This window comes from Aedes albopictus, chromosome 3, assembly GCF_035046485.1.
Source record: "Aedes albopictus strain Foshan chromosome 3, AalbF5, whole genome shotgun sequence".
Lineage (NCBI taxonomy): Eukaryota > Metazoa > Arthropoda > Insecta > Diptera > Culicidae > Aedes > Aedes albopictus.
In genome coordinates this window covers 372869076-372895540 of record NC_085138.1, presented here as the reverse complement: position 1 = coordinate 372895540, position 26465 = coordinate 372869076, and the positions used below count along the sequence as shown (strand labels likewise).

The 26465-nt window shown below is 45.0% G+C and overlaps 3 protein-coding genes across 4 annotated transcripts in view; 2 read left to right on the top strand and 1 right to left on the bottom strand.

Annotated features, from left to right (window-relative positions):
• Positions 1-26465, top strand: part of LOC109432273 (xaa-Pro dipeptidase) — a 757159-nt gene that overhangs the window by 300298 nt on the left and 430396 nt on the right. The gene's annotated exons all lie outside the window — the stretch shown is intronic.
• Positions 6420-7430, top strand: LOC134290933 (uncharacterized). The gene has a single exon (XM_062858166.1). It carries the CDS (start codon positions 6420-6422, stop codon positions 7428-7430), a length of 1011 nt encoding a protein of 336 aa, XP_062714150.1.
• On the bottom strand, positions 15870-23271 carry LOC134290932 (uncharacterized). Its single transcript, XM_062858165.1, has 5 exons — positions 22882-23271; positions 21846-22802; positions 21481-21500; positions 15924-16086; positions 15870-15877 (listed from the first exon to the last, which is right to left on the bottom strand). Exons 2-5 carry the CDS (start codon positions 22651-22653, stop codon positions 15870-15872), a joined length of 999 nt encoding a protein of 332 aa, XP_062714149.1. The 5' UTR covers positions 22654-22802; positions 22882-23271.

Genomic DNA, 26465 nt, shown 5'->3' with positions numbered 1-26465 from the left:
TCGGCAACGCTGTTTGTTTTGTTTACAACAGCTGCCAACACTTGCTACAAAGCTAGATGTTCAAACTTTGTGCGTGACTTCGTTGTGGTTCAAGTTGTTTTGTTTACATTTTCTAATTATTGTAGATTTTTTTTTTTAATTTTGTTGAAATAGCGGAGCAATCGAAGAAATCTGAAATTCATTGCAAAAGTGTTACGCTACACAGTAAAACCGCTCAGCACTAAAATGTGTAAGCTCTACTCATAAGTGCATAATTTCCAGACCACACAAAAATGTGTTACAGTTACACATTCTCAAAAAACAGCTCGTACACTCGTCTAGATGCGAAATGTCGATTTTTTTTTGTTTTCCAAGGTCACTAGTAAACCTAGCTAGATTGCTGTACAAAAATATTTGCGAATTTAACGATTTTGCGGACACAGGAGCTGATTTTGTGAATGTGCAAGGGTTACACATTTTTGGTGTAGTCTGGAAATTATGCACTTTTGTGCTGAGCGGCGTTAGCGTGTAATCATATCGGCAGAAGTGACGCAAGAAGCAGCAATGGAAGTTTTTTTCGACAAGTTCAGCAACAAAAGTGTCATCATAAGCATGAGCTTTTGAAAGCAGAATTAATAAATTTTTATCTTTTTACTAAACATACATATGCCGCCAATATCTCGATATTAAAAATAAATATTTTTAATTTATTTAGTTCCGATTGCAATACCGTTCAAACGACGCCTTCCTACGAACGATAAGCATGTTCATTTGGCTCACACTTTGACAGTTCTCTCTGCACGATTGGCTCACAATGGCCGCCTCCGCAGATCTCTATGATGTAGGATTACTAGGCAAACCATATACGTGAGGGACGAATTGGGTTGGAAGGGTCAATCAGTAATAGGCCTTTTCATGTGACAGTTCCGTGCATGCATTTGTTTACAAAGCTTGAACAACAGATGCTAACAAGAAAGTGTCATCTTCATAGAAGAACTGTCAAACGCCCGAAAAATCAGCTGATTTAAGACGTCAAATGAAAAGGCCCATCGTGTGGGGCGATTTGAAGCTCTAAGAACAAAGGACAAATCACATTCGTAAGGGACGAATTGGATTGAAGAGTCCAACAGTTACAGTGTGGGACAGTGTTAACTCAAATGCGAACGATGCGTGATGAACGGGGTGAACGAAGAAAGTCGATTGTTAGTTGTCAATAATACAAAAATCTATTTAAAATTGGAATCAGTTTGTTTGATTTTAGTCACAGATATAAGCGTAAGGACCGACCAACTGCCGTTACTCGTCCATTCAAACCTAGTTTCAAATTTAGGAATGAGGGTCTCCCCTACACTAAGAATAATTCGCATCTATTTTGTAAATGCCGCGCACATAGATTTTTGCAATCAAGCTTTGCACATAAATTTTATTGGTTTTGACCATAAAACCAGGTTTCTAAAAACTCTTAGTTTCTACATGCAATGCACATATTTTATAAAGGTCTGTACTTTTTCATTTCAATGGCCAAACTTATTGAATTTTATGTGTCGTGACAAATAAATACTATATGTGATTTTCTAGAATAAAAATAATACAGATTTATTTTCACACAATCGACGGTCTAATATATTTCGAAGCAAAGAATGTAAATCTAAACATGAAGAATTTTACAAACTGCCACATATAGTGTTTCCGTGCTTGGTGTGTATGACTCCGGAGGTTTTCCTTCAAACGCTTTCAGGTACCTTGACCTGCTCCCCCGGATGGTGGCGCGAGCGTCTCTGGAGCTGTTGTCAAATGCGTTATCAGTTTCGGTGGTTTCGCTGCACGACCAGTCCTCCAGCACATCCACTTAAATCAATACTATGGAAGAAAACATTTATTTAAATTGAAAACTATTTCAATAATCAAAAAGAAATACTTACGAACTCTTCTCTCCATAAAAGTACAGCTGTAGATTCCAGCAAGGATTCCACCTACATTTGGTTTAGGCTGGGTTCCGACAATTCTGCTGAAAGTTACTTTTTGAAAAATGTGACCAGCGTAAACGCGTAGTAACCTGGATTTGTTGGCAAATTTTTATGGTTAAAATGTAAAGGAATGCTATTAAAATAAGTTACCTTAAAAAAAACTGCATCAATTTGACCGGGAGACTAAAATAATTGACCGTTAACTGCCAGCGACAAGAAGCTGATGAAATATTTTGAGTTATCAATCAACACACTCAAAATTCAAGTTTGGTTAATATAGGTTGTAAATATAACATTTTTAGAATTCATTGTTAGGCATATGAAAAATATGTGAAACATAATTGCATTCAATGCAAACACTTTACAATCTAAATGCCGCACATAAACTGAGGATTTAAGCAACCGATTTGCTTTTATCTGTTTTGCGCACATAAAAATTAATGGAGTTTTCATTTCAGTGTAGGATTATTCTACTTGTGGACATCCGTTGAATTGCTGTTCCGCTATAACAAATATTATCGTCGCACCACCAAATCGAAGTCGTCGCTAGAAGCACATGCGAAGTTGCAGCCGCGAAGTAAATTTGAATCTATTTTTTCTGTTGCGCATCATTAAGCTAATTAAGAGCAACAATATGCACCAATCCAAATTGAGTTGCGACATTTCCAAGTAGGTTAAACATCAATTTTCGCACGTTCGGTCACTTCGTATTTCGACCAAAAGCATAATATTTACAGATGACCGATACGCGACCGGTACCACAGTTCCGATGTGAGGAAATTGAGAAATCCAAGTTGTTTCGAGAGTGGAACGACTGGAAAAGTGGCTTAGAACGATACTTCGATGCCAACGAAATAACGGACCAGTATAAGAAAAGGGCCAAATTGTTGTACCTTGGAGGGCCACAGTTAGATAAGGTTTTTTTCCAACCTTCCGGATGCGAATAGATTTCCAGTTGTCGCTACAGAGAAGTATTATGATGTAGCTATTGTGGCGCTCAACAATTACTTCCAACCAGTTAAGCAAGATATTTTGGAGAGGTACCACTTACGCCAGATGAAGCAGATGCCAAATGAGAAATTTGCTCATTATATGGTAATAAATTTAGGAAAATTAGATTTCATTAAGGGTATTATAGCGCATTTAGTTCACCACTGGACTATCGCACTAGTTTTCACGAGTGCGAAAACGCTAATAAAAGTGCGCGATTGCATCAAATCAACTCGGTGTCTTCAGAGCACTTGTTCACCATAGATTGAAGAAATAGTGCGCCGAAGACATCAACCTGATTTGATGCAATCGCGCACTTTTATTTACGTTTTCGCACTTATGAAGTCGCAGTTCGCAGTCCAGTGGTGAACTAAATGCGGTATATAATATGTAATATTATAGGTTCGTCTGCGACATCAAGCATCATTGTGTGGATTCGACAAATATCCAAAACGAACGAAGCAGACCTTGACGGAGTTGATGATCATGGACGTTATTGTGGAGGGTTGTACTTCCGTCGAGCTTCGTCGGCGTATGTTGTTGAAAGACCGAACACTTGATGAAATCGAGGAGATTGCATCTAGTATAGAGGGAGTTGACCAAGGGGTTGGTCATTCGGCACATTGTGCCCGGCACACTTGCCGGCACATCTCGGCACACATGCCGGCACAATCCGGCACACATGGGCACAACATAGAAATCCAACTTTGCGGTATGAAATCAAACTGTCATTATACTTACGATTGCAAAAAATCCCTTCATACAGATTCTAGACAAGTGTTCTGGGTGGAATTTTGTCGGTAAACATCGACTAGGCCAATAACATTCGCCAAAAATAGACAGGATTATAATTAGCGCAAAAACATTCTAGGAAAATATTCCACTGGGCACATTCGGCACACCTCCGGCACGTTCGGCACACACTGAAAAATAACCGGCACAGTTTAGGCACATATTGGCACACGCTCAAAAATCACGGCACAAATGAAGTGTGCTGAATGACCAACCCCTTGGAGTTGACTCACAGATTCAGGTTCTATCAAAGCCGCAGTCTTCAGGTTCAGCAGAACAGGTATTCAAGGTCAGAGAGAAGCCCTTGCAGAAATTTCGTCCCTATGCGTCCTCCAGTAAGTCATTCGGTGCTCGTCAGAATAATCGTTTTTCCAACGTTGTCTGCTTCAACTGCGGCAAATCGGGTCATATTTCATCTGCAGAAACCTGTCCAGCTCGGGGAAAGCAATGCCGGCACTGTAATCGGGTTGGGCACTTTGAATCTAAGTGCAAAGTTCTGGCTGCCACCAAGAAGTCGGGAAAATTCCCAACTTCCTCGCCTAGCAGGAAAGTTCGTCGTGTCGAAGGGCAGGAGGCAGTCAGAGAGGCAACCGATACTACAAGCGATAAGGTCTACTATGCGTTCTTCTCTGGCAACTCTTCGAACATTTTGAAATTCGACGTAGGGGTGTACCGTTGGATATGTTGGTGGATTCAGGCGCGGATGCGAACCTGGTGACGGTAGAAGCGTGGGAACGAATGAAGCTGGCCACCACCACCCCGGTGTCTGGCTCCGCAAAGGAGGCGAATCGTACGTTCTTGTCGTATGGCAGCAGTGAACCCTTGTTGGTACGTGGAACGTTTTCGGCTGTAATAGGAATTGGAAACAATCGAACCAAAAACTGGACCAACATCGTGGGTCTCCCCACTGGTCGTAGTCGCTAAAGCCAACGGTGGACTCCGTTTGTGCGTGGACCTCAGAAGAGTGAACCAAGCTGTAATGCGAGAACGTCATCCAATGCCGGTTATCGACGAGATACTAGCTAGAATCGGGAGTGGGACTGTTTGGAGTAAGTTGGATGTACAAGATTCTTTCCTTCAAGTCATGATTGCAGCAGAGTCACGCGATATCCTAACTTTTATTACGGATAAGGGGCTGTTCAGATTTAAAAGATTACCTTTTGGTCTTGTAACGGCACCGGAGATTTTCCAAAAAGTTGTCGATGAAATTCTTTGCGGGTGTGAAGGTACACATTGGTATCTCGATGATATATTTGTGGTTGGAAGAGACATGGAAGAGCATAACTTACGGCTGGAAAAAGTAATGGCTCGGTTGAATGAAAGGGGAGTTCAGCTGAACCTTGAGAAATGCCAGTTCAGGGCAGTAGAAATAGAGTGGCTTGGGCACAAAATCACCAACTCGGGCATAACACCGTCAAGTGCAAAGGTATCAGCTGTTCAAGCTTTTCGTCAACCTATGAACGAAAGTGAAGTTCGTAGTTTTTTGGGGCTTGCGAACTATTTGAATAAATTTATTCCTTATCTTGCGACGTTGGATGAGCCGCTTAGAGCGCTCACAAGAAAAGGGGTCAAGTTTTCCTGGGATTCACGGTGCGAGGAAGCATTTCAAGCGATAAAACAGGCTATGTCAGAAGTACAGATTCTTGGGTTTTACAGTGCTACAAATACGACATCGGTGATCGCGGATGCAAGCCCTACGGGACTCGGGGCAATACTTATACAGACAGATAGTGCAGGTCATCGGAGAGTTATTAGCTTTGCATCGAAGTCTTTGACAGAAACCGAAAAACGATAGGGAATCGCGCTACTTGGGCGGTGGCTTCTATATTCGTCTGTTTTCCACTATAACTCAGTCAAATTTGAACCAATTGACACAACTTTTGGAATGTGGTGAGATAGGTATAGTATCTACCCGTGTACAACATTTCAAGTCAATTTGTTCAAAACTGACTGAGTTATAGTGGAAAACAGACGAATATAGAAGCCACCGCCCAAGTGGCGCGATACCCTACTGCCAGACGGAGAAAGAAGCCCTGGCATTAGTATGGGCCGTGGAAAGATTCCAGTTCTACCTCTTGGGAAGAAAGTTTCAACTGGTAACCGATTGCAAACCTCTGTTGTATTTGTTTACCCCTAGGTCTCGCCCTTGCCCGCAAATTGAACGGTGGGTTTTAAGGCTTCAATGCTTCGACTATTCTGTTGTTCATATCCCTGGAGATGAAAACGCAGCCGATGCTCTTTCACGTCTGGTCTCTCATGTAGCACGACTGTACTGTTTGACTCTGCTGAGGAAGTCATGGTGCAACATATTGCTGCTATAGATGCTGGAGTTGTAGCTATTGCTTGGAAAGAGTTGGTTGAAAAAACACAAGACGATGCGGAAATCAAATCTATTCTGGTTTGTTTGAAAGAGGGTACATTGGATTTACTTCCTATTGCTTTCCGTGTCATTTCCTCAGGGCTGTGCGACGTTGGTGGAGTGCTTCTTCGCGGGGACCGTATAGTGATTCCAGCTGTACTGCGTCAAAGAGCATTGAACATCGCACACGATGGTCATCCAGGGATGACAATGATGAAGTCTTACCTTCGAACGGCTGTTTGGTGGCCGAAACTCGATACAGATGTCGAAGCATACGTCAAGAAGTGCAGAGGGTGTACATTGGTTGCAGTCCAGGATGCCCAGAACCAATGATGCGAAAGGAAATGCCTACTGGTCCCTGGGAGGACATTGCGATCGACTTCCTTGGTCCGTTGCCCGAGGGACAGCACCTTTTCGTAGTCGTGGACAGTTACAGCCGATACCTGGAGGTATGCGAGACGACCAACACGGAGTGTAAGGAAACCATTCAACACTTGCTCGAAATCTTTGGTCGTTACGGTGTTCCATCTCTTATTAAAGCTGACAATGGACCTCAATTTTCCAGTGAGGAATTCAAAAGGTTTTGCCAGGAGTACGGTATTCAGCTGGTGAACACTATACCTTACTGGCCACAAATGAATGGTCAAGTGGAACGGCAGAATCGGTCCATTCTCAAGCGGTTGCGAATTGCCCAAGAGCTTGGGAAGGACTGGCGTAAGGAGCTGCGTGAGTTTTTGTTGGTGTACCATTCGACCAATCACTCTACCACAGGAGAAGCTCCATCAAAGCTCATGTTCGGACGGCGTATCAAGGGTAGACTTCCTAGAGTTCCAGCTTCCATTAACGATGAGTCGGTGAGGGATTTCGACAATCTTCAAAAAGCGAAAGGAAAGTTGTACTCGGACAAGAAGCGACATGCGGAGCACAGCGACATCCAAGAAGGTGATCGGGTTTTGGTGAAGCGCATGAAAAAGGATCACAAACTGCAGACGGAGTTCCAGGTAATCCATAAAAAAGGATCTGACACTACCGTCCGTTCGTCGTTGTCTGGGAAAGAATTCCGACGAAATGTCACTCACTTGAAAAAAGTTCCTGACAGCAATGACAAGACTAGCGATGACAAGGATGACGAAAGGGTGCAGAACAATGAACATCAACTGATGGAGGAAAACGCCCAGCATTCTACTACCAACGCTGGTTCGCTTCCACAGACAGAGGATTCCAGAGGAAAACGTAAACGTCGTGAACCCGTAAGGTATGACGACTACGTGCCGTACTACGTCGAAGAAGCAATAGGTGGGGTTGTAGCATCTGGCAGCACGGATATGGACAAGACATTGTGATGGATTGAGCAACACGCCGAGATGTGGGTGACAGAGGGGGAAGGGGACGAAGAGAGGGAGATAGAGGGAGAGAGGTGATATGTGGACTTGTGAAAAGGTGAATAAATAAGCTCGGAAAATATCAAAGAAATACAATAAGTACAACAGTGCAATTAACCCGAATTATCCGTGAAGACTACAGAATACAGATTCCCAAATAAACTGATACGATTGATCAAGGCGACGATGGATCGAGTGATGTGCGTAGTTCGAGTATCAGGGACACTCTCGGGTTCCTTCGTATCTCGCAGAGGGTAACGGAAAGGTGATGGTCTTTCGTGATTGCTGTTCATTGCTTTAGAGGGTGTAATAAGGAGAGCGAGGATAAGCACGAATGGTTTCGCTGATGATATTGATATTATAGCTCGCAAATTTGAGACGATGGCGGAAACGTACATCCGACTGAAGAATGAAGCCAGGAGAATCGGATTAGTCACATTAATGTGTCGAAGAAAGTACATGATGGCAAAGGGCTCCAGGGAGGAATCACCGTGCCCGCCAACCCGAATTTTTATCGACGGTAATGAAATCGAGGCGGTTGAAGAATTCGTGTACTTGGGCTCACTGATGACCGCCGACCACCGACACCAGCAGAGAACTTCAGTGACGCATTGTGGCAGGAAATCGAGCATGCTTTGGACTCCACAGAACTCTACGATCGAACAAAGTTCACCGTCACACGAAGTTAACTATCTACAAAACGCTGATAAGACCTGTAGTCCTCTATGGGCACGAAGCATAGGCTCCACGTGCAGAATACTAATGCGCCCTTGAAGTTTTTGAACGGAAGGTTTCGTTCACAGGAAATCGGAGAAAAAAAAAAGGTTAAACGTGAACATGTTACATATATTACAGTAGACGTTCGGTCGGTGCAAGTGGTTTAACTGCAACGCTTTTTAACTGTAAGTTCGGTAAGTGCAACAAATTTGCAGTTATCGCACCGCTATCCGTCAAACCGGTGCGCCAGGTTAGCCCAAATGAACAGTTGAATGAATTTTACGTTCATTTAACGTCAATTGACGAGTTGTTGACGCCTGTCTGACGTTGCAGTTAACGAATTTTGTTCGCTAAGTGAAACGTAAACATGTTGCAGTTATCGAACGTCTACTGTACATATATTGTTACACGCTCGGATACGATCTGATCTTTATTTCAAAATCTCTTTGAAATGCTCGAGCACTCAATTACTCACCTTTACTGTAAACACTACAGCCAGAATATGAACTGTTCATCACAGCCACAGGGTCACGTGAACCTTCGATTTCTATAATGCCATGACTCAGCCCGATCCCCGAGCATCCTGCTGAACATTTGGAGTAGCTTACAGCATCCTGGTCGAATGAAAACAGGCCGTAAACTGCAAATCCGTTAATTATAGTCTATTCCTATCTATTCTTGAAGGACGCGTCCATCGCTCGAATTCATGCTCATTGCGCCAAGCATCTACCAATTCGTTCCAGCTCGATTTAAGTGATCGGGACGTGATTCCCACCTTATTGTATCATCCGCAGCTTCTAAAGCTGTATGCGATTTGTGGCCATCCAAGAAGTAGATGACAGGGAATTCGGTTCTTTTCGTTTTAAGTGTTGGATAGAGAACTTCTTCTTATGTACTTGACAAAACTGTGGGTATCCATCCCAGCGTTGTCCGAGATTCCCAATCCTCAATCGGGCGGGACCGATTGGAGTACGTCTCAACTCGAACATACCCAAGCAACACGCATGCTAGATAAGAGTTATGGCAGCGCAAGTTTTAGTTGTATAGAAGCTAATTTGACGTAATTTTAACAAAATGCTAGAATTATGTTAAATTATCTAAAACTTGCGATGTCGTAGCTCTAATATAACATGTATGTTGTTGCTTGGGTAACAGTTACATTCAACACGTTTTTATTTTCGATCGGACCCACGGGGCTCAGTCTGAAGCTGGATTCGTCGCTGTTGAGAACTTGAAAAGGATTCTTGAGTATTTCCGCCATATTGTCGCCGGGTAGGTAACTGTGCACTTTGTTGAACCAAAGCTTTATTTATTTGCTTTTCATTCTTTTTTTGGGCTTTACACGGGAATCTTGTAGGATCAGATCTTGGTGGCGTTTCAAAAACAATTTGATCCATGTTTTTCCTAGAAAAAAAGGTAAAATAGTAAGCAAAACAGTTTTTGTGCTCGTCCAAACATCTCCCAATTTCAAAGCATTTTTATGGTTTTTGTTTATGACTATCACTTACCAGGAATATTGTTTGTAAAAGGTGTCGATCTTGGATGCGATTTCAGAAAACCTTTCACTCTGTTTTGAAGACATCGCTGGGTTATTGGGTGTCCCTTTCGTTCTTTCTCCTTCAGCCAACTGACGATTTCCTCTTCCTCGGCCGTTGTGAATATCGTATAGGGTCCACACGTTCCCTTATGTTTATATTCATCGCTAAGGCGGTACTGAAGCGTTGTGCGAGGAACCCCGTATTTCTTCGCTGCCGCATAATAGGACAGGGTACCGCACTTGATTTCTTGAAGTGCCTTCAGAACCATTTGCTCTGCGATTGGGGTTCGCTTTCTATACTGTTTCCGTATTTTTTTCTTATCGGGACTTTGTTGATGTTGGTGTTGTTGGTGTGATGTTGGTGTAATATCTGTGAAATTATAGTTGAAGGTGAATTATGGAATAACTGAATCAATATTTGCCTAATTCACAGCGCAATGAAGATATCTAAGGCACAGACAAACAGACGTAACACCTTGAACGATTTTCATGGAAATCCATCGCCCAGTTCACACTACCCATCTGGTGGAAAAGTTGCACGAAACACTGTGTTGTGCAATATCGTCAACAGAAGGCGCTAGTGTGAAACGTCAAACGAATAGAAAAACGATGCGCGCGCCTCTGGTTGTGAAAGCCACAACTATGAAAATTTAAAATGATCGTTAACAAGATCGTTAAAAGCGTGGTCGATGGAAATTTCGCAAGTGTTACGTCTGTTTGTCTGTGTCTAAAGGTTTAACATAAAAGTCGACGATGGAAGTGCTTATAGGACAGATTTAACCACCGTACGTTTTGTGTACATATGTTTTAAAGGGTTGCGTGGATCGTGGAACCTGTAGAGGACATCAGCAGGTCGGCTGCAGAGGCACGTTCTCCTCCATTTGGGAAATGTGCCATTTTCTGTGCAATTCCGCTCGCTCTAGTCAACTACGGAGTGTTCGTTACGACAATTTTTGTGTGTTAGTCAACGGCGTGTGAAAGTAACAGATACCTAAATAACATTTATTTATTTCATTCTAGTCCTGAGCACCCACGGTGATGAAGAGGGCCGAATTGAAAGATCTACATCCTGGGCGATTGCCCGCCATCATCGCCTTGACCTGTGGTCAAGTAAAATTGATGTCGGCTTCTTTTATTTCTTTGTTGAGGCTGCGCCGCCATGAGTCTCTGAACCTGCCTCTGCTGCGATGTCCTGCTGGGTTTCAATCTAACGGTTGTTTGCAGATTTTGTTTCCTTACTTGCGTAGAGTGTCGCCGACCCACCTTCATTTTTGCCCCCAAATTTCTGTCACTATCAACTTTTGATGACACCGACGATGGAGCTCCACGTTGGAGATTCAAATGTGAGGCCATTGTGCAGGCCTTTTGATGAAGACCTGCAGCCGTTGAGTGTTCTCCACTGATACACACCAAGTTTCACTGACGTACAGCTGCACGGATTTCACGTTCGAGTTGAAAATTCGGATTTTGGTGCGTCGACTATGATTGTTTTTCCATACATTTCTTATAAACTCGCAAAGGTAGCCCTCGCCTTCTTGATCCGTGCACCTACATATGTCGGTCAATCTTGGTGCCGCCATCGGCCGCCATTTAGCTACTAAGATATTGGAATCTTTCAACATTCTCCACTGCTTGGCCAGCTACCGTAAAGTTCGAAGGGTTGACCGTTTTACATCCAACGTTTTGGTCTTGTTGACGTTGATGATGAGACCTGCCGCCGAAGAGCGATTGGCAAGATCATCGACCTTACTCTGTCATTTAGGTGATCCATGGTAATGGGCTGCCACAGCAACCCACGATTTGGTTCACCATCAATCGCACCTACCAGGATCTCGTCGATTACGATGACGAATAGTAGCGGTGATAGTATACAACATCCTTGCCTCACTCCAGCAACGACCCGGATGGGATCGGACAAGACACCATTGTGCAGTACTCTGCACGAAAATGCCCTGTACTGTGCTTCAATGAGGCCGATGATTCTCTCAGGCGCAAGGATGTCGCCTGAGGGCTTCCCACATATTTTCGTGTTTGAGACGGACGAACGCTTTTTCGTAATCAGAGCGTGACAATATGGTCCATACAGGATCGTCCAGCACGGAATCCTGCTTGCGGCGGTCGGAGAGTTGAGTCAATCTTCTCCTGTATCTGGTTAAGGATTACTTTGCAGAGGACTTTGAGAACGATGCACAGCAGCATGATACCCCCCGCCAATTATCGCATACTGTCAGGTCATCCCTTTTTGGGCACCTTTATTAAGACGCCTGGCACAAATTTCTCAAATGGAGGAGAACGTGCCTCTGGAGCCGATCTACACACCAAACGCTTTCAGCAATATTTTGCTGAATTTGCTGAGCTGAAGGGTCCAGCAAAACGTTACTGGTGATCAGCAGAGTTTACTGATCAAATCAGCAAAATTTTGCTGAATTTCAGCAGAATTTTTGCTAAGACCTTGTCACCGCTCCGCAGAGGGCGCATGAGACAGGGAGACAAAATTTGAGTAAAATAGACGGGTTGCAATGAGCACTGGTCCCCCGACCCATCTGCTCGACCCGTAAGAAAGAAACTGGTTCGAGAAAGCGGAACCAAAACGCTGACTTACACGAGTCATCCCGAGCAAAAGAAAAGTTCTAATTTCACAAATAGAATGGAGTGATCAGGTTTAGAGTACTTACATTTATTGCTGCTACTTATCCTACCGTCTTACTCTAGGGTTGTTGTGTTGGGTATGGTGTCTGTGTGCAGGTGTATCCCACGGCGTCTGCTTGAGGAAACAATCCTGTCCGGACAGATGAGGAGGACCACCGGCGCCATGCCGGCCGCCCCACTGCTCTGCATGCCATTAGCGAAACCACCACGACCTTCACCACGACACTCGTTGGTAACAAGAAAAGGCCTGAGATAGGCGTAGAAACATGGAGTTAGCTCAGGGATATCACACCTTTTTCATTCGAATCATGTTAGAAATTCACTGCCACTGGTTCTTACCGATCTCAAAAGAATTGCTCAGCTCACTCCCAGTAAGCCATCGTATTTATTGTGTGAACCATCCTAATATTATACTGCGTTCTAGGAAAACAATTGGGAACAATTAGCACTGATATCCACAAAGCACTAGGCATTTTCGCTCACGTCGGTCAGACCGCACTTAACACTATCGGTAACTGCTAATTCGCGCACTGATTGATAATAACTATCTGGTCTGCTTGACTTGCAACCGACAACTGATGGCTATCAATTTGAGTGGCATTGGTTTTATCAGTTTACACCGTCTGAACATGGCAGTGTGTGATGAAGTGGATATACCTATACGATCGGCTTTTGGTATGATAGGGGAGATCAACCTACGATCTCTTATCAGAGAATGAGTACTATCGTGCAAGGGTTCCTAATACCAAGGTCTTGGTTTTTATGGGGTGGTGGATCATTTAAGATTTTGGTGGAGCAATCATGTGGTGGATGAAGTCGGGCGGGGTCTAGTACGAAGGCATGAGCAGCTTGCGCCCAGCGGAGCATACATGTGAGGCATGCGGTGCGATCATTCGACAATTGACAACGAATGATCTGAAGGAAGTGTTCTGTTGTGAATGTTGTACCAGTGTGGTGATTTGACATGGCATATCTAATTAAAACTTTTTTGTTGATTGGCGATGCTGGAGGGTACTCACAGGTCCCATGTACGCGAGCAATTATTCTCACCACAGACATCAAGAAAATGGAACAGGTTACAACCTTCAGCTTGGCAATATTCAGTAAAATTTTGCTGAAACCCTCAATCGATTTTTGGTGTGTATTGATACCTGAAGACGCCTGACATCTACCTAGTCGAATTTAGCGGTTTCCCAGATGTTGCAGAATAATTGATGCAGCAGTTGTGTAGATACTACGGGTTCAGCTTTGAGCATCTCAACTGATATGCGATCGACCCCCGGGGTTCTGTTCGATTTCATGCTACGGATGGCTGTTTTTATCTCCTGTCTCTATCTCCTATCTATGGAGCTTCGGTATTGATACGGGTAATGCATCGAACCCTTGGCGGATCATGCTGAGGTGTTGATGGCATGGCCGACACTTGAAAAAGGTTTCCAAAGTGCTTGAACCAGCGTTTCAACTGGTCAGCCAGGTCAGTCAGTAACAGTTCAGAAGTGTCTTTCACGGGCATCGGTGCATTCATATTAGCCCCACTAAGGCCAGCATCTGCGGCTTTTTCGTCTTCGTCGGTTTGGGAATTCGCCCACGCTCTTTTTTTCCCGCGTACATGAGCGCTTCACGTCCTTCTCGAGAGCTAGATAGCGCTGACGGGTTACGGATTTGGCTCCTTGTGTTTTCGCTTGCTCTATTGCGGTTTTGACGTTTCTTAGCTCCTCTATATTCCTCCAGGTGTCATCTGTGATCCACTGCTTTCTCTGGGTGCGTAGCTCACCCAAACTATTCTCGCCGGTAGCGATGAAGGCGTTCTTGTTGGCGCTCCATTCATTTTCTACGCTTCAACCTTCCGGAATATCCGTAGCATGGTTATCTAGCTCCTCGACGAAGGACCTATTCACCGCAGCATCTTCCAGTTGGCGTGTGTTGAACCGTCGCCCGATTTTCTCCTCCTGTCGATGAATCCGTGCAATGCGCAGCCGGATCTTGCCGATTATAAAATGATGATCGGACGCAATGTCGACGCTACGTTTCCGTCGACAACATAAAGAATGCTCCGTCTCCATTTTCGGCTGACGCAGATGTGGTCGATTTGATTTTCCATGAAACCATCACGGGAAACCCATGTTACTTTATGCACTGGTCGACGGGGAAACATCAATCACCATGTCATTGTTGCCACAAATTGATTTGCTAACAGATCTACGTTCTTGCTCATTTCTCCGAGATCATGGCGTCCTATGAGTTCCTTGTCCGTAGTCCGAGTTGTAACTAAGGAACAACCTTCAGTTGGCTGTAAAAGCTCTCTTTGTCTTGCATTTCGGCAGCATCGGTTAGCGCGTAACATTGGATCTTGGTAAGATTTCGAACCCGTGTTCTGAATCTGACTACAATTATCCTCTCATTAATAAATTCCCACTTCATGAGCGCAGCGTGGGCGTGAGCGCTGAACAGGAAACCAACTCCACGGTGACGAGGACCGTGTTCACCTCGTAGGAAGCGTTGCCAACCTTCCAGATTTATCTGGATTTATCCAGATTTTTGAGGTCTCATTTTGCAAAAATCTAGAAGATCCAGACATTTGTTTTCGGGATTTGTAAGGTTTTTCTCGGAATTTGTAAGGTTTTGCCCGGAATTTGTAGGGTTTTTCCCACAATCCAGACTTTTCCAGACAAAACCTCCTAAATCATCCAGATTTTTCAAAAAATGGCCTGGCGACCCGCCAGAGTATAGCAGAATTTAATCCCCACAAGCCAGTCTGTGTTCTCCAAAGTTGGGCCAACGGCTTCACTCAGTTCTAGCTCTAGGATCTCAAGCTTCATTCATAGGGGATGCCTCATTGACAAGTTGTGCCAGTTTATCCTGCTCGGCTAGAGTTAATACATTCCAAGTTCCAATCCTTGTCCGTTATTTCGCGCCAAAAGTCGTTGCCGTTGAATCAGTTCGTAATCTTTCATTTTCAATTTCTGTAACGGTTTTTATGTTTGGGGACCATTAGGTTGTTGGCCTAAGGTTCCCTATCCACTGTGATAGGGCTGCCATCTTACGTATAGCTTCCAGTGGAGGAACATTTCATACTCATCCGCTGGATGCCAGAACATGCGCTGTTTGAGCCGCACCTGCTTGATGAACAGACGCTCGGGACGTACCTCCTCAATCTAATGTCGAATTCGTTTTTGAACCTGGGTTGAAACTGGATCGGCGGAAAATGTGTAAACAAACAACGTCAAACAAACTTTAGTACAAGCGAAACCGAAGTCGGGTTGGGGTTGAAACTGTGATCTGATCCAGTTCCAACCCAGGTTGGAACTGAATCAAAAACGAAAACGACATAACTGAAGTCCAGAAGGACAACAGTGCCCAAACTACACTACCAGCTAAGCACACAACTCTTAGCTGGCGGTCTTTGTCATCGCTCCACCCGTGGAAGCATGAGTTAGAAACTATGTAGTGAGGACCAGAGCTTTCCTTATCGAGTAGCCGTTTTGCAGCCCTAATACCTATGTACCTAGTAGGTTCTGATTGTGAAAAATTAACTGCTAATCGAAACTTACCTTTATGGCTGCTCTCCTGGTACATCAGCTTATCGGAATCGGGACAATCGCTGCAATTCTCCGTTACATTGGGATCCATTTCGCTTAACTGCTCCACTTTGACGTCGACTTCGATAAAGGCCGGCGGTGTTGATTCCAGACTTGACACCTCGTTCATCGTCTCTTCTTCTTCTTCTTCTTCTTCTTCTTATTTGTGATGGGACCGGTGACAGAGACCATATGCCCAGTGGGTTTCGTGTTTGCGCTCTGTTTGATGCCAACGCGGTCGGGCATCTGGTACTTGGGCACAAACTCAAGCACCGATTTTGTTGTTTACAGTTCCTTTTTCACTTTTCTCAAAAAGCGTACAACGTCTCGGAATGTGTCCACATCATTGGATTTAAACAGGTCTACAAGCGTCCGGAATTTTCCATCGAAGTCATACTCCGAGCGGGTGATAGCGTATTTATTGCAGTGCAAAACTACATGGTCTGCCGTATCCTCGGTTAGGCAAACGTCGCAGTCCGGGTCGTCTACAATTTTCATCTTGGCCAGCCAGTTGTTCGCGAAGCTGTGTCCGGCCATCAAGCGGTTCAGGCCTCGAATCTCCAAATTATTTAGTGGCTTGTTTTTGTACCAAGGGTGATCGCTGTAACTTGGCTGTATCGAGAAGAAATGTTTCCCCTTCTCTTCTGCATAAGTGCAATACCAGTTGTTCGTATTTTCGATTCGTAGTTGGTTGAAGGTGTGGAGTGCATCGTTAATCAATATTCCGTTTTCCAGGACCTGGTCCGAGTATACACCGGCCTTTGCCAGTTCGTCTGCTATATCGTTGCCTTCGATTGCGCAATGGCTTGGGATCCACTGTATTGTCACGTTCATGGTTGTTGCAATCTCTACGATTTTCTGGATAACCGAGTTTCTCCTAGGATTCGCCAACAGACCCTCAATCAACTGACAGGATGACAGAGAATCTGTGAACAGTACTGCTCCCTCGATGCACTCGCTTTGCAAGTACTTCAGTGCCACTAGTATAGCGTATAGCTCCGCAGTCATTATGCATGTTTCCGTATCCAACTTCAGGCTGATTCTATGCTTCGTGGCTGCACAGAATACTCCTACTCCGCAGGCGTCCTCAATTTTTGAAGCATCTGTGTAGATGTTCGGTCGGAATTTATATTTGGTGTTTTGCAGGTACAAGAAGGCTTGTTTTAGGACTCGTGGATTACAGTTCCTTTTCGCTGGTGCTCCTTCCATCAGCGTGACTTGAATGTCCAACGGCTGATGTTGGTAAACCGTGATATTCGGTAGGATCGCGTCAAATACGTTTAGATGTTTTAGATACGTTCGTTCCAGCAGTGTGAGCATATCGTCTGGAATATCCTGTCCTCTCAGTTGAAGTAGCTGCTCTGCTACCACACTGTCGTTTTGAATGTGTTTGGCCACCTCCTTACAGGTTACTTGCTCCAAGCGTATGTCCAATGGGCTTTCTCCTGCCAAGGCCGCCAGTGTGTTTCTCGGGGTAGTTCTTGAACAACCAGTTACTTTACGCCAGCACTGGTTGATGATCACCTGTAGCTTTTCTCTGTTGGTCTTACTGGCGTTACCAAATGCAGTGCACCCATATTCTAGTGCACTTCGTATTAGCGATTTGTAGAGCATTCTCATGGTTTCCGGATGTCCGCCGTGTTTTATCTTGGCGATGACCTTCAGCATATTTAAACGATCCTGTATTTTGCCGCAGAGTTCTCGGATATGTGCTCCGAAACTCATAGAACGATCCAGATATATTCCCAAGTGTTTATAGTTGATGACTGTTTCGACGGGTTTCCCTGCGACCTTTAGTCCCAGGTCAACGTTAGTGGCTTTGAAGAGTATCGCTTTGGTTTTTTCTGGATTTATCACCAAGTTCAAATCCTGTGCCTGCTCTTGGAATTTGTCGAGTTGCTCTTGCGCAGCTTGCTTGGCGTTTTCCGTGTTGGTCCCAGTCACTATGAGGGTGAAATCATCCGCATACTGTACCAGTGTTACCTTCTCATCAGTGGTGTTGTGCAATCCGGCTGTATACAAGTTGAATAGGGTCGGCGACAGAACATCACCTTGCGGCAGGCCATTACTTATGATTCTCTTGATGTCCTCTTCTCCACATCTAAGGGTTACGGTGCGATTGCGTAGGAACGACGCTATCCAACATATATACTCCTGCGGTACTTTCAACCTTCCCAATAGTTCTTCCAGTTTGTCCGTGCGAACCGCATTGAAAGCGTTACTCAGGTCTAGGAAGACAGCGATGGTGGTTAGTCCTTTCCGTTTATTTGATTGGATGAGGTTCACGATATATGAGGTGCATGTGGATGTCGACTGTCCTTTCCGGAATCCAAAAGACAGTTTGGGCAGCAGCTCCCGGCTATCGATGATCTGGTTCAGTTCATCTAGTATAGCCGAATTGATAGTTTTAGTTAGGGTAGGTAACAGTGCTATGGGCCTGTTTCCTGCGGCGGTGGTGTTATCCTTGCCGGGCTTCGGTACTGCTACGATGCCGATTTCCTTTAGCTGGTGTGGTAGACTGCCTTGTCTCCAATAGTTGTTAAGATCGATCAGGATGAGTTGTGACACCTGAGGCTTCAGTGATTTCAGCATTTCATACGTGATGCGATCTGTTCCAGGGGCCGATGATTTCTTACGATTGAGGATGTTGCTCCATTTGGTTTGGTCGATAATGTTGGAGTTCGCTACTTGCAAGTAGCTCGTAGCTTCTTCTCTGTAGATGTCGTTTGGTCCTAGGTGTAAATCCATGAACTCCTTAGCAAGTTCTGGACTATCCTGGATGATGTTGTTACGCGTGGCTGTTTTCTTCCCAGTTAGACGTCGAATTTTTGACCACAGTTCTGCTGAACTGGTTTGCGGGTCCACTTGCTCAGCAAACTTGTTGATGCTCTCCTTTATATTTTGCTTTTTCTTCCTGGTAAAAACGGCGGCGCACCGTTTCAGCTCAATCAGGTTGTCCATTGTGCTATTCTTGTTGAATGTCGCCAACGCACGCTGCTTGGCACACCAAGCCGACTCCACCTCCTCACTCCACCAATATTTTGGTTCATATCGGTTGATTATTCGGTTTCTTTTTATGATGACTCCTATTTCCCGGGTGAGGTCACCGATACCGTTGACTGTATCCGTACCTACCTTGGCCAAGTCTGATTCGATCTGTTTTTTGTTGAACACGTACCTTTCTTTATCCCGGAGTCCTGCTTTGTACTTTATCTCGATTATCAAGTGATGACTACCTATTGCTTCTTCGAGGACGGTCCAAGTACAGTCCAGCACGATGTTACTCGAGGCCAGCGTGAGGTCGATAGCGGTTGCTTTTTTGTTCAACTGCTGCGGTCGATACGTTGGGCTACCATCATTCAGCATTATCATGTCTGAATTGTTGGTTTCCTGTAGTACTACCGCTCCTCTCGGCGATGTTTTTTCGTTTCCCCACTGTGTGTGATGGCTGTTTAGATCTCCGCCTAAAATTGCATTGGGGTATTTCTCTAGTTCAGCTAGAATTAGGTTGATGTCCTGCTGAAAGTCCTGTAAAGGGGTTGAAGGTGCTGCATATAGAGCAACTAATACTAGTTTTAGAATAGGGACGTAGATAGCCACGCATTGGCTACCGTCACTGGTTGCTGGCATATCGATTGTCTGGAATCCAAAGTCTCTGTGCAGGTATATAGCCGCACCACCATATCCGTCGTGTCTGGATTTTAATACTTTATTGAATCCGCTGATGTTGTACTGCTTGGAGGTTTCTCTGTCTGCTTTCGTCCACGTTTCCGAAACCAGGGCTGCCGTGTACTGCCCTGTGGCTAGTGTCCGCTGCAATTCTTCTTTGTGTTTCGAGACGCTCTGTATGTTGACCTGCATTATTTTTATTTCTTTTTTCTTATCCATTTTTGGTATGTTTAGAAGGTTTGCGTATTACTCTTTGTGGATCACGTCATAGCTCAGGTATCTTTTGCTTGTCTCTATCAAGTTTTCTCTCGCTTGTCCTTGAAGAGTGCAATCTGCAATTATCGCGCTGTAATAGCGTTGTAGAGCTTCCTGAATAGCGTAATTAATCGTTGCTTGTGATGTCGTGGCTTGTTGGCTTCGCGCGTCGTGTAGCTTTTTTCTCCATTGCTCCTGTTCATTCACCCTTTGTGGATTGTTCAATGCTGTTCCGTTGTTTACGTTTGATGGTGTTTTACGGATCCGTTTTCTTTCTTCCTCTTCGGAGTCCGACTTCGTTGGTTCTGGCTTCTTCCTTCGTATATCTCGAGCACGGTGCTTGATTGCGGGTTTGAAAACTTCTTTCCTTACTTGCGATGCGTAGTCCTGATCTCCTTCCGCTCCTGGCTTTGGTTCATCGATGAACGCAGCGAGTGCATTGAAGCTGTTTGAAGTGGGGATGGGGTAAAGTTCCTTGGCTTCGAAGAAGGTTAGGGCTTTGTGAGCCATGACCGACTTGATGTTGTTCTGACGTTGACGCTCTGGGCAATTCTCATCTGTGGTGCTGTGATTCTTCTTGCAGTATATGCAGCGGTGCGGTTTCGAACATCCTTTGTAGTCTTCTTCCGATTCGTGACGCTCACCACAGCCGTGGCATCGTCGAGAGCTGCGACAGTTCACCGCCTTATGATTGTAGCGCAAACAGTTGAGGCAAAGGAACGCTTTCCGATAGAAAGGCTCGACTTTGATGGAGCAACTGAATAGTTTGACAAGCTCTGGCAGCTTGCTGGCTCTGAAGGTAACGCTAACTCTAGTCGAAGGGATTTTCGCATTGTTGACGAACCGATGAAAACGGTAGACTTCCATGACCGGAACCAGGCTGTGTAGATCTTGCATGATTTCCTCATCTGATAGGTCTGTCGGGATCCCGGCTATGACGCCTGTGACCGAGACCAGGTGTTTCGCGATGTAGGCCTTGTATCCGTAGCTTCCTACTACGTTGTTTTGGACGAGTCTGTTTGCCGCTGTAAAGGTGTTAGTGTACACTAGTACCTTCTTCCTTCCTGCATTTTTGATTTCCGTGACGTGATTTGTGATTCCGAAAACCTTACGGAGCATCCTTCCTACTGAGATTTTGTTGATACTCTTCTGCTGGTCCGAGTCATTCAATTCCACGTAGACGCGGAATGGTCCTTCATCTTTGTCGGTGTAGAGGTAGTCCTGCTTTGGTTTGTCATTTTGTTGACCCGTTGGGGGTAACTCGTTGCTTGTTCCTTTCGCCGTTTTCGGTACTGTGCCTGACGTTGATGGTGGATGTAACGGTGGTGGTATTGGTGGTGGTTTTTCTATGTCATCCGTCTCCATGATGGCTCCTTCGTTTCCTCATTCCCCGTTGGCGGACGCCGCAAGAAAAAAAAACCTCACTTTCGCGCACTCTTTCACGTTTCTGCACTATTGAACTTAGATCTGGTTTAAGCTAGTTAATTTCAGCACAATTTAACACTTCGATGTGAATTTTCACTACGAAAAACTACGAAAATCTAGTAGCTATAATCAAGAACAACTTATCTGTCCAAGATGGCGTACTCGAATGGTTCATCGTCTCATCTTTGTCTGGTTGTGCGTCTGTAAGCATAAAGGGAGCATTTAAAAAATTAACATAATACAATCGGTGTCACGGTATCACACAACCCACGCAAACTGATGATTCGGTATTTGTTTGGATTACCGAAGCTCAGCAAAGTTTTACCAAATATACTAAAAATCTTTGGTTTTACTGAAGTTCAGTAACTTTTTACCGAATGTTCGGTAAAAATGATCGATGATATGATATAGTTTACCGAACGTTCGGTTATTTCTTGCTGAACTTTTACCGAACTGAATACGGTACTTTAACACCGAGATGTATAACAACTGATCTGATCTTTATTTCATAATCTCTTTGAAGTACTCTGACACTCAATTACTCACCTTTACTGTAAACACTACAGCCAGAATATGAACTGTTCATCACAGGGTCACGGGAATCTCCAGTTTCTGTAACACCATCACTCAGTCCGTTCTCCGAGCTTTCTGCTAAATATTTGGAGTAGTTAACAGCATCCTGGTTGAACGGAAACAGACCACAAGTTGCAAATCCACTGGTTATAGTCTTTTCATTGAAAGTCAGCTCCATTGCCTCTCTCAACAGTGGTCCAAATGTAACCGTGGTCAGTTCCATGTTGTCATGCGTATTCCGCCAAGCATCAACGAAATCGCCCCAGCTCGATTTGAGCGGCCAAAAAATTGCCACGTCCGCCGGGTGAAGGATTCGACTGGCGTTAGGGATCCGGCCCATCAAAATGATGCCCAGCTTATTGCACTCATCCGCAGCCTCTAAAGCAGTATGCGTTTTGTGACCATCCAAGAAGTAGATGACAGGGAATTTGGTTCGTTTCTTTTTCAGTGCTGGTAACAGTACTGTTCTTATGTACTTGACAAAGTTGCAGGTATCCATCCAACCGGTACCCGAGGTTCCCAATCCCCAATCGGTCGGGACGGATTGGACTATATCTGGGCTAACGCGCTTTCCCGGCAGAACGATGCCAGGGGGGAACACGCTTCCGTCCGCCGCAAAAGTGAACATAACCGTTACATTCAGCATGCTGTTGGGGGTTTCTTCGAATGACACGCTTTTATTTCCGGCCGACACAACGACTTTTCTAGGCGTGCGGCTCAAACTGAAGCTGGATTCGTCGCCGTTGAGAACTCGAGATGGATTGTCGAGAATTTCCGCCATATTGTTTTCAAGTAGGTAACTGTGCACTTTGTTGAACCAAAGCCTTATCTGCTTTTCGGTCTCTTTGGAGTTGCTCAAGCTCACCGACTCGGGACTTCGTAGGTCCAGATCTTGGTGGCGTTTCAAAAACAATTTGATCCATGTTTTTCCTGGAGAAAAAGATCAGTTAAAATCAGAATAGTGAGTAATCAAAGTATATTTATGATGCTCATCATGACTATCACCTACCAGGCGTATCGTCTTTGAAAGGCGTCACTCTCGGATGCGCTTTCAGAAAACTGGTGACCTTGCTTTGAATAGTATTCTGAGTTATTGGGTGACCCTTTCGTTCTTTGTCCTTCAGCCAACTGACGATTTCCTCTTCCTCAGCCGATGTCAGTACCGTATAAGGTCCACGCGATCCCTTATGTTTGTATACATCGCTAAGGCGGTATTGAAGTGTTGTGCGAGGAATCCCATATTTCAGCGCTGCCGCATAATAGGTCAGGGTACCGCACTTGACTTCTTCCAGCGCCTTCTGAACCACGTCCTCTGCGACTGGGTTTCGCTTTTGATGCTTTTTTGGTGTTTTTCCTTTATCTGAACGTTTTCCCGTAAACGAAGCTGGTGTAACATCTGTGGAATGAAAGTTAAAGAAGACGTAAATAATAGTCTAATTCACTGCGCATGATTCTATCTAATAGTTTAACCTGAGTCGGAAGTGCTCATAAAGGACATTTTGTGAGTCCTGATTTATAGAACTACCATTCCTTTTCTTCCGTGCTAACAAAAACTTTTTCTTGTGACAACTGTGGAGCACTCGGTAGTACATACATACAGGCCAAGTTTTCCTATACAAACTTCAAGCATTTTGAGCGCCCCCTTAGGCTCAACTGATTTTGCTCAAATTTTGAACGTAGCTTCTGGGAGTCCAAAACAACTGATTTAGGAGGTATAACTTGGCATTTTTCGAAACCTTAATGTGCATGCTTCATTTCGTTTTCAAATGGTTGGCCATGTCGATACAGCCTCAACATTGTCCTCAAAAATGATTACTGGTGTCTTCGGATCATTGATATTCATGTTTACTAGAACTCCGGTCTACCAAAGTGCCTCTGCAGTGGCTGCACTCAAGGAGACGTATTCCGATTCAATTGAAGATGTGGCAACCGTAGTTTGCTTCTTGCTGTACCATGAAACAGTTGATCTGAAAACTTTGAATACATTTCCGGTCACCGATTTCCGGTCTTCATTATATCAGCTGCCCAGTTAGGAAATCCAATAGACGGATTGGTGTCTTGTAGTCGAAATTCCAGTACGGCATTGGAACTTCCCATCAGATATCGCACGACTCTCTCCAAACATTGTCAGTGCGATTCCATTGGATTTTGTTTATAGTGTTTATACCGGCCTAGATACCCGACTGGAAAGCGTATGTCCGGTCGAACACACAGCTGCCCAGCAGCTCTCTGTACAATTTTCTTGTAGGTGTTCCATTGCGTTGTAGTTGCAGTCCTGTCTCCATGGGTGACTTTGCTGGATTACATTCATCCAATCCGAAGTTCTACACGTTCCTTGCCACATACGTCTGCTGCGAAAGTTGAAGAGTTCCAGCTTCACGATTGTATGCAATTTCCATCCCAAGAAAGTGGCGTGCTGACCCGCAGGCGGATCATACAGATATCGGTTGAAAGTTGCTGCTTCAAACGAATAATGGACTTCAATTTCCTCCTCGCGATTAGTACATCGTCAACGTATATCTCATCTTCTTCATCGCTTCTGATGTGTACCTAAACAGTATTCGTGACGAATTTCTCGTTCCAGCAGCCCATATAGATTTGAGGAGCTTGCATGCCATGTTCGGAGGAGCCTGGACACCTTCAGGGACTTCATTGCAGATTTCCTTCTTGAGTTCTCCATGTAAAAACGCAGTTTTAACGTCCAATTGGTGGACATAGAATTGCTTGTGGACGCCTACCGCCAGCACAGTCCGGATGGTTGATACATAGCTCGGCAACTGGTGCATATGTTTCTTCAAAATCCACACCTTGACGTTGTAGGAAGCTAAGAAGGAAGCCCTTCGCTACCAGTCGAGCCTTGTAACGTACGGCCTGGCTATTCTCATCCTCCTTCACTCGAAATACCCTCTTGTACTTTAGGGGCTTCACGCAGCGTGGACAGGACGTCATCTTCCACACGCTATTTCCCTTCATGGACCGTAGCTCATCATCGATTGCCTCCAGCCAGTTATCACATCCGGGCATTCATGAAAACTACGCTTTTGGAACATGCGATTCTATCAGCATAGTGCGAACCTTCTCAACAATTATTCGGTTGAACCTAGTCACATCCTCTCCTCTTCTTGGCGCAACGTCCTCACTGGGACAAAGCCTGCTTCTCAGCTTAGTGTTCTATGAGCACTTCCACAGTTATTAACTGAGAGCTTCCTCTGCCAATGACCATTTTGCATGTGTATATCGTGTGGCAGGCACGAAGATACTCTATGCCCAAGGAAGTCAAGGAAATTTCCTTTACGAAAAGATCCTGGACCGACCGGGAATCGAACCCGTCACCCTCAGCATGGTCATGCTGAATACCCGTGCGTTTACCGCCTCGGCTATATGGGCCCTAGTCACTTTTCGATGGTGAATCTGCGCATTGTGGAGAGCGATGATTACCCTCCGCTACATCCGCGCACCCCTTGAACATCGCAGCATAAACGGCAACCCTGCCGACCAACGAACATCAGTTCGCGCCAATAACTCGCCGAGAGCAAACGTGTACCTTTTCGCTATTCTTTTATTAAATCATTTATACCGTAGTTTCCGCGTGTTTATTATTCCGCCGGTCTCAATCCGATTCCCCTTCGCTGTGTGTCCACTCGTCGTGACTCTGCTATCGGTCCCCGCCATCAGGTGATGGTCCCAGGAAGTGATCAATTGAGACGGAATCGGTGGTGAAAATAATCCGGTCGCTGGTTTCGATCGGAGTATCGCGAAGAACAAAAGTGTTTGCCTGTGGTAGTGTGAAGTCGCCGTAGTGTCGGCTTGCGAGCGGCAGGCGGAGAAAAAGCTCTGTGAAAAAGCTCTCCTGTGAAGGGCGATTACGATTGCAAACGTTTTTGCTAGTGTTGTGTGCGAAGAAGAAGAACCATGTCGGATGCCAAGTTTGCCATAACAAAACTGAACGGCACCAATTGGCAGACATGGAAGGTGCGAATTGAAATGTTGCTACAGCGGGAGGACCTGTGGCACGTAGTGGAAGAACCCGTCCCGGCAGATTACCTCCTGGACGATGAGTGGGTCAAAGCTGACCGAAGAGCGAAGGCAACGATCATTTTGTCGATTGATGACAATCAGTTGCCCATCGTGAAAAACAGTGTTCTTGCGCGTGACGTGTTCGCTTCTCTGAAATCGTACCATCAGAAATCAACGCGATCGGTACGGGTTTCGCTGCTTAAAAAGCTGTGTGCGTCGAATCTGTCGGAACGCGGTAATCTCGAAGAACACTTGCGGGAACTCTATGAACTTTTCGATCGGTTAGATGCCGCGGGTACCGAACTCGATAAAGACACCAAAATCTGTATGATTTTGCGTAGTCTGCCACCCTCCTTCGACGGGATTGTGACCGCTTTAGACAATCGGGCTGATGACGATATTTCGGTTGACATCGTCAAATCGAAATTGATGGACGAGTTCCATCGTCGCTTGGAACGCGAAAGTGCCGGCTCGAAAACGGAAAAAGCAATGCGTTCGGTGGAAAAGACGAAAGAGAGTCGCGTGTGCCATTTTTGTAAGAAGCCGGGTCACCTGCGCCGTGATTGCCGGAAATAT

Excerpts from the sequence above, each read along its gene's own strand:
- LOC134290933 (XM_062858166.1), top strand. The coding sequence starts at position 6,420 with ATGCGAAAGGAAATGCCTACTGGTCCCTGGGAGGACATTGCGATCGAC.
- LOC134290932 (XM_062858165.1), bottom strand. The coding sequence starts at position 22,653 with ATGGCGGAAATTCTCGACAATCCATCTCGAGTTCTCAACGGCGACGAA. Across the intron at positions 21,501-21,845 it reads CTGTAGTGTTTACAGTAAAG|ACGCACAACCAGACAAAGAT; the intron begins GTGAGTAATTGA and ends TTATGCTTACAG. Across the intron at positions 16,087-21,480 it reads ACGCACAACCAGACAAAGAT|GAGACGATGAACGAGGTGTC; the intron begins GAGACGATGAAC and ends GAAGAAGAAGAA.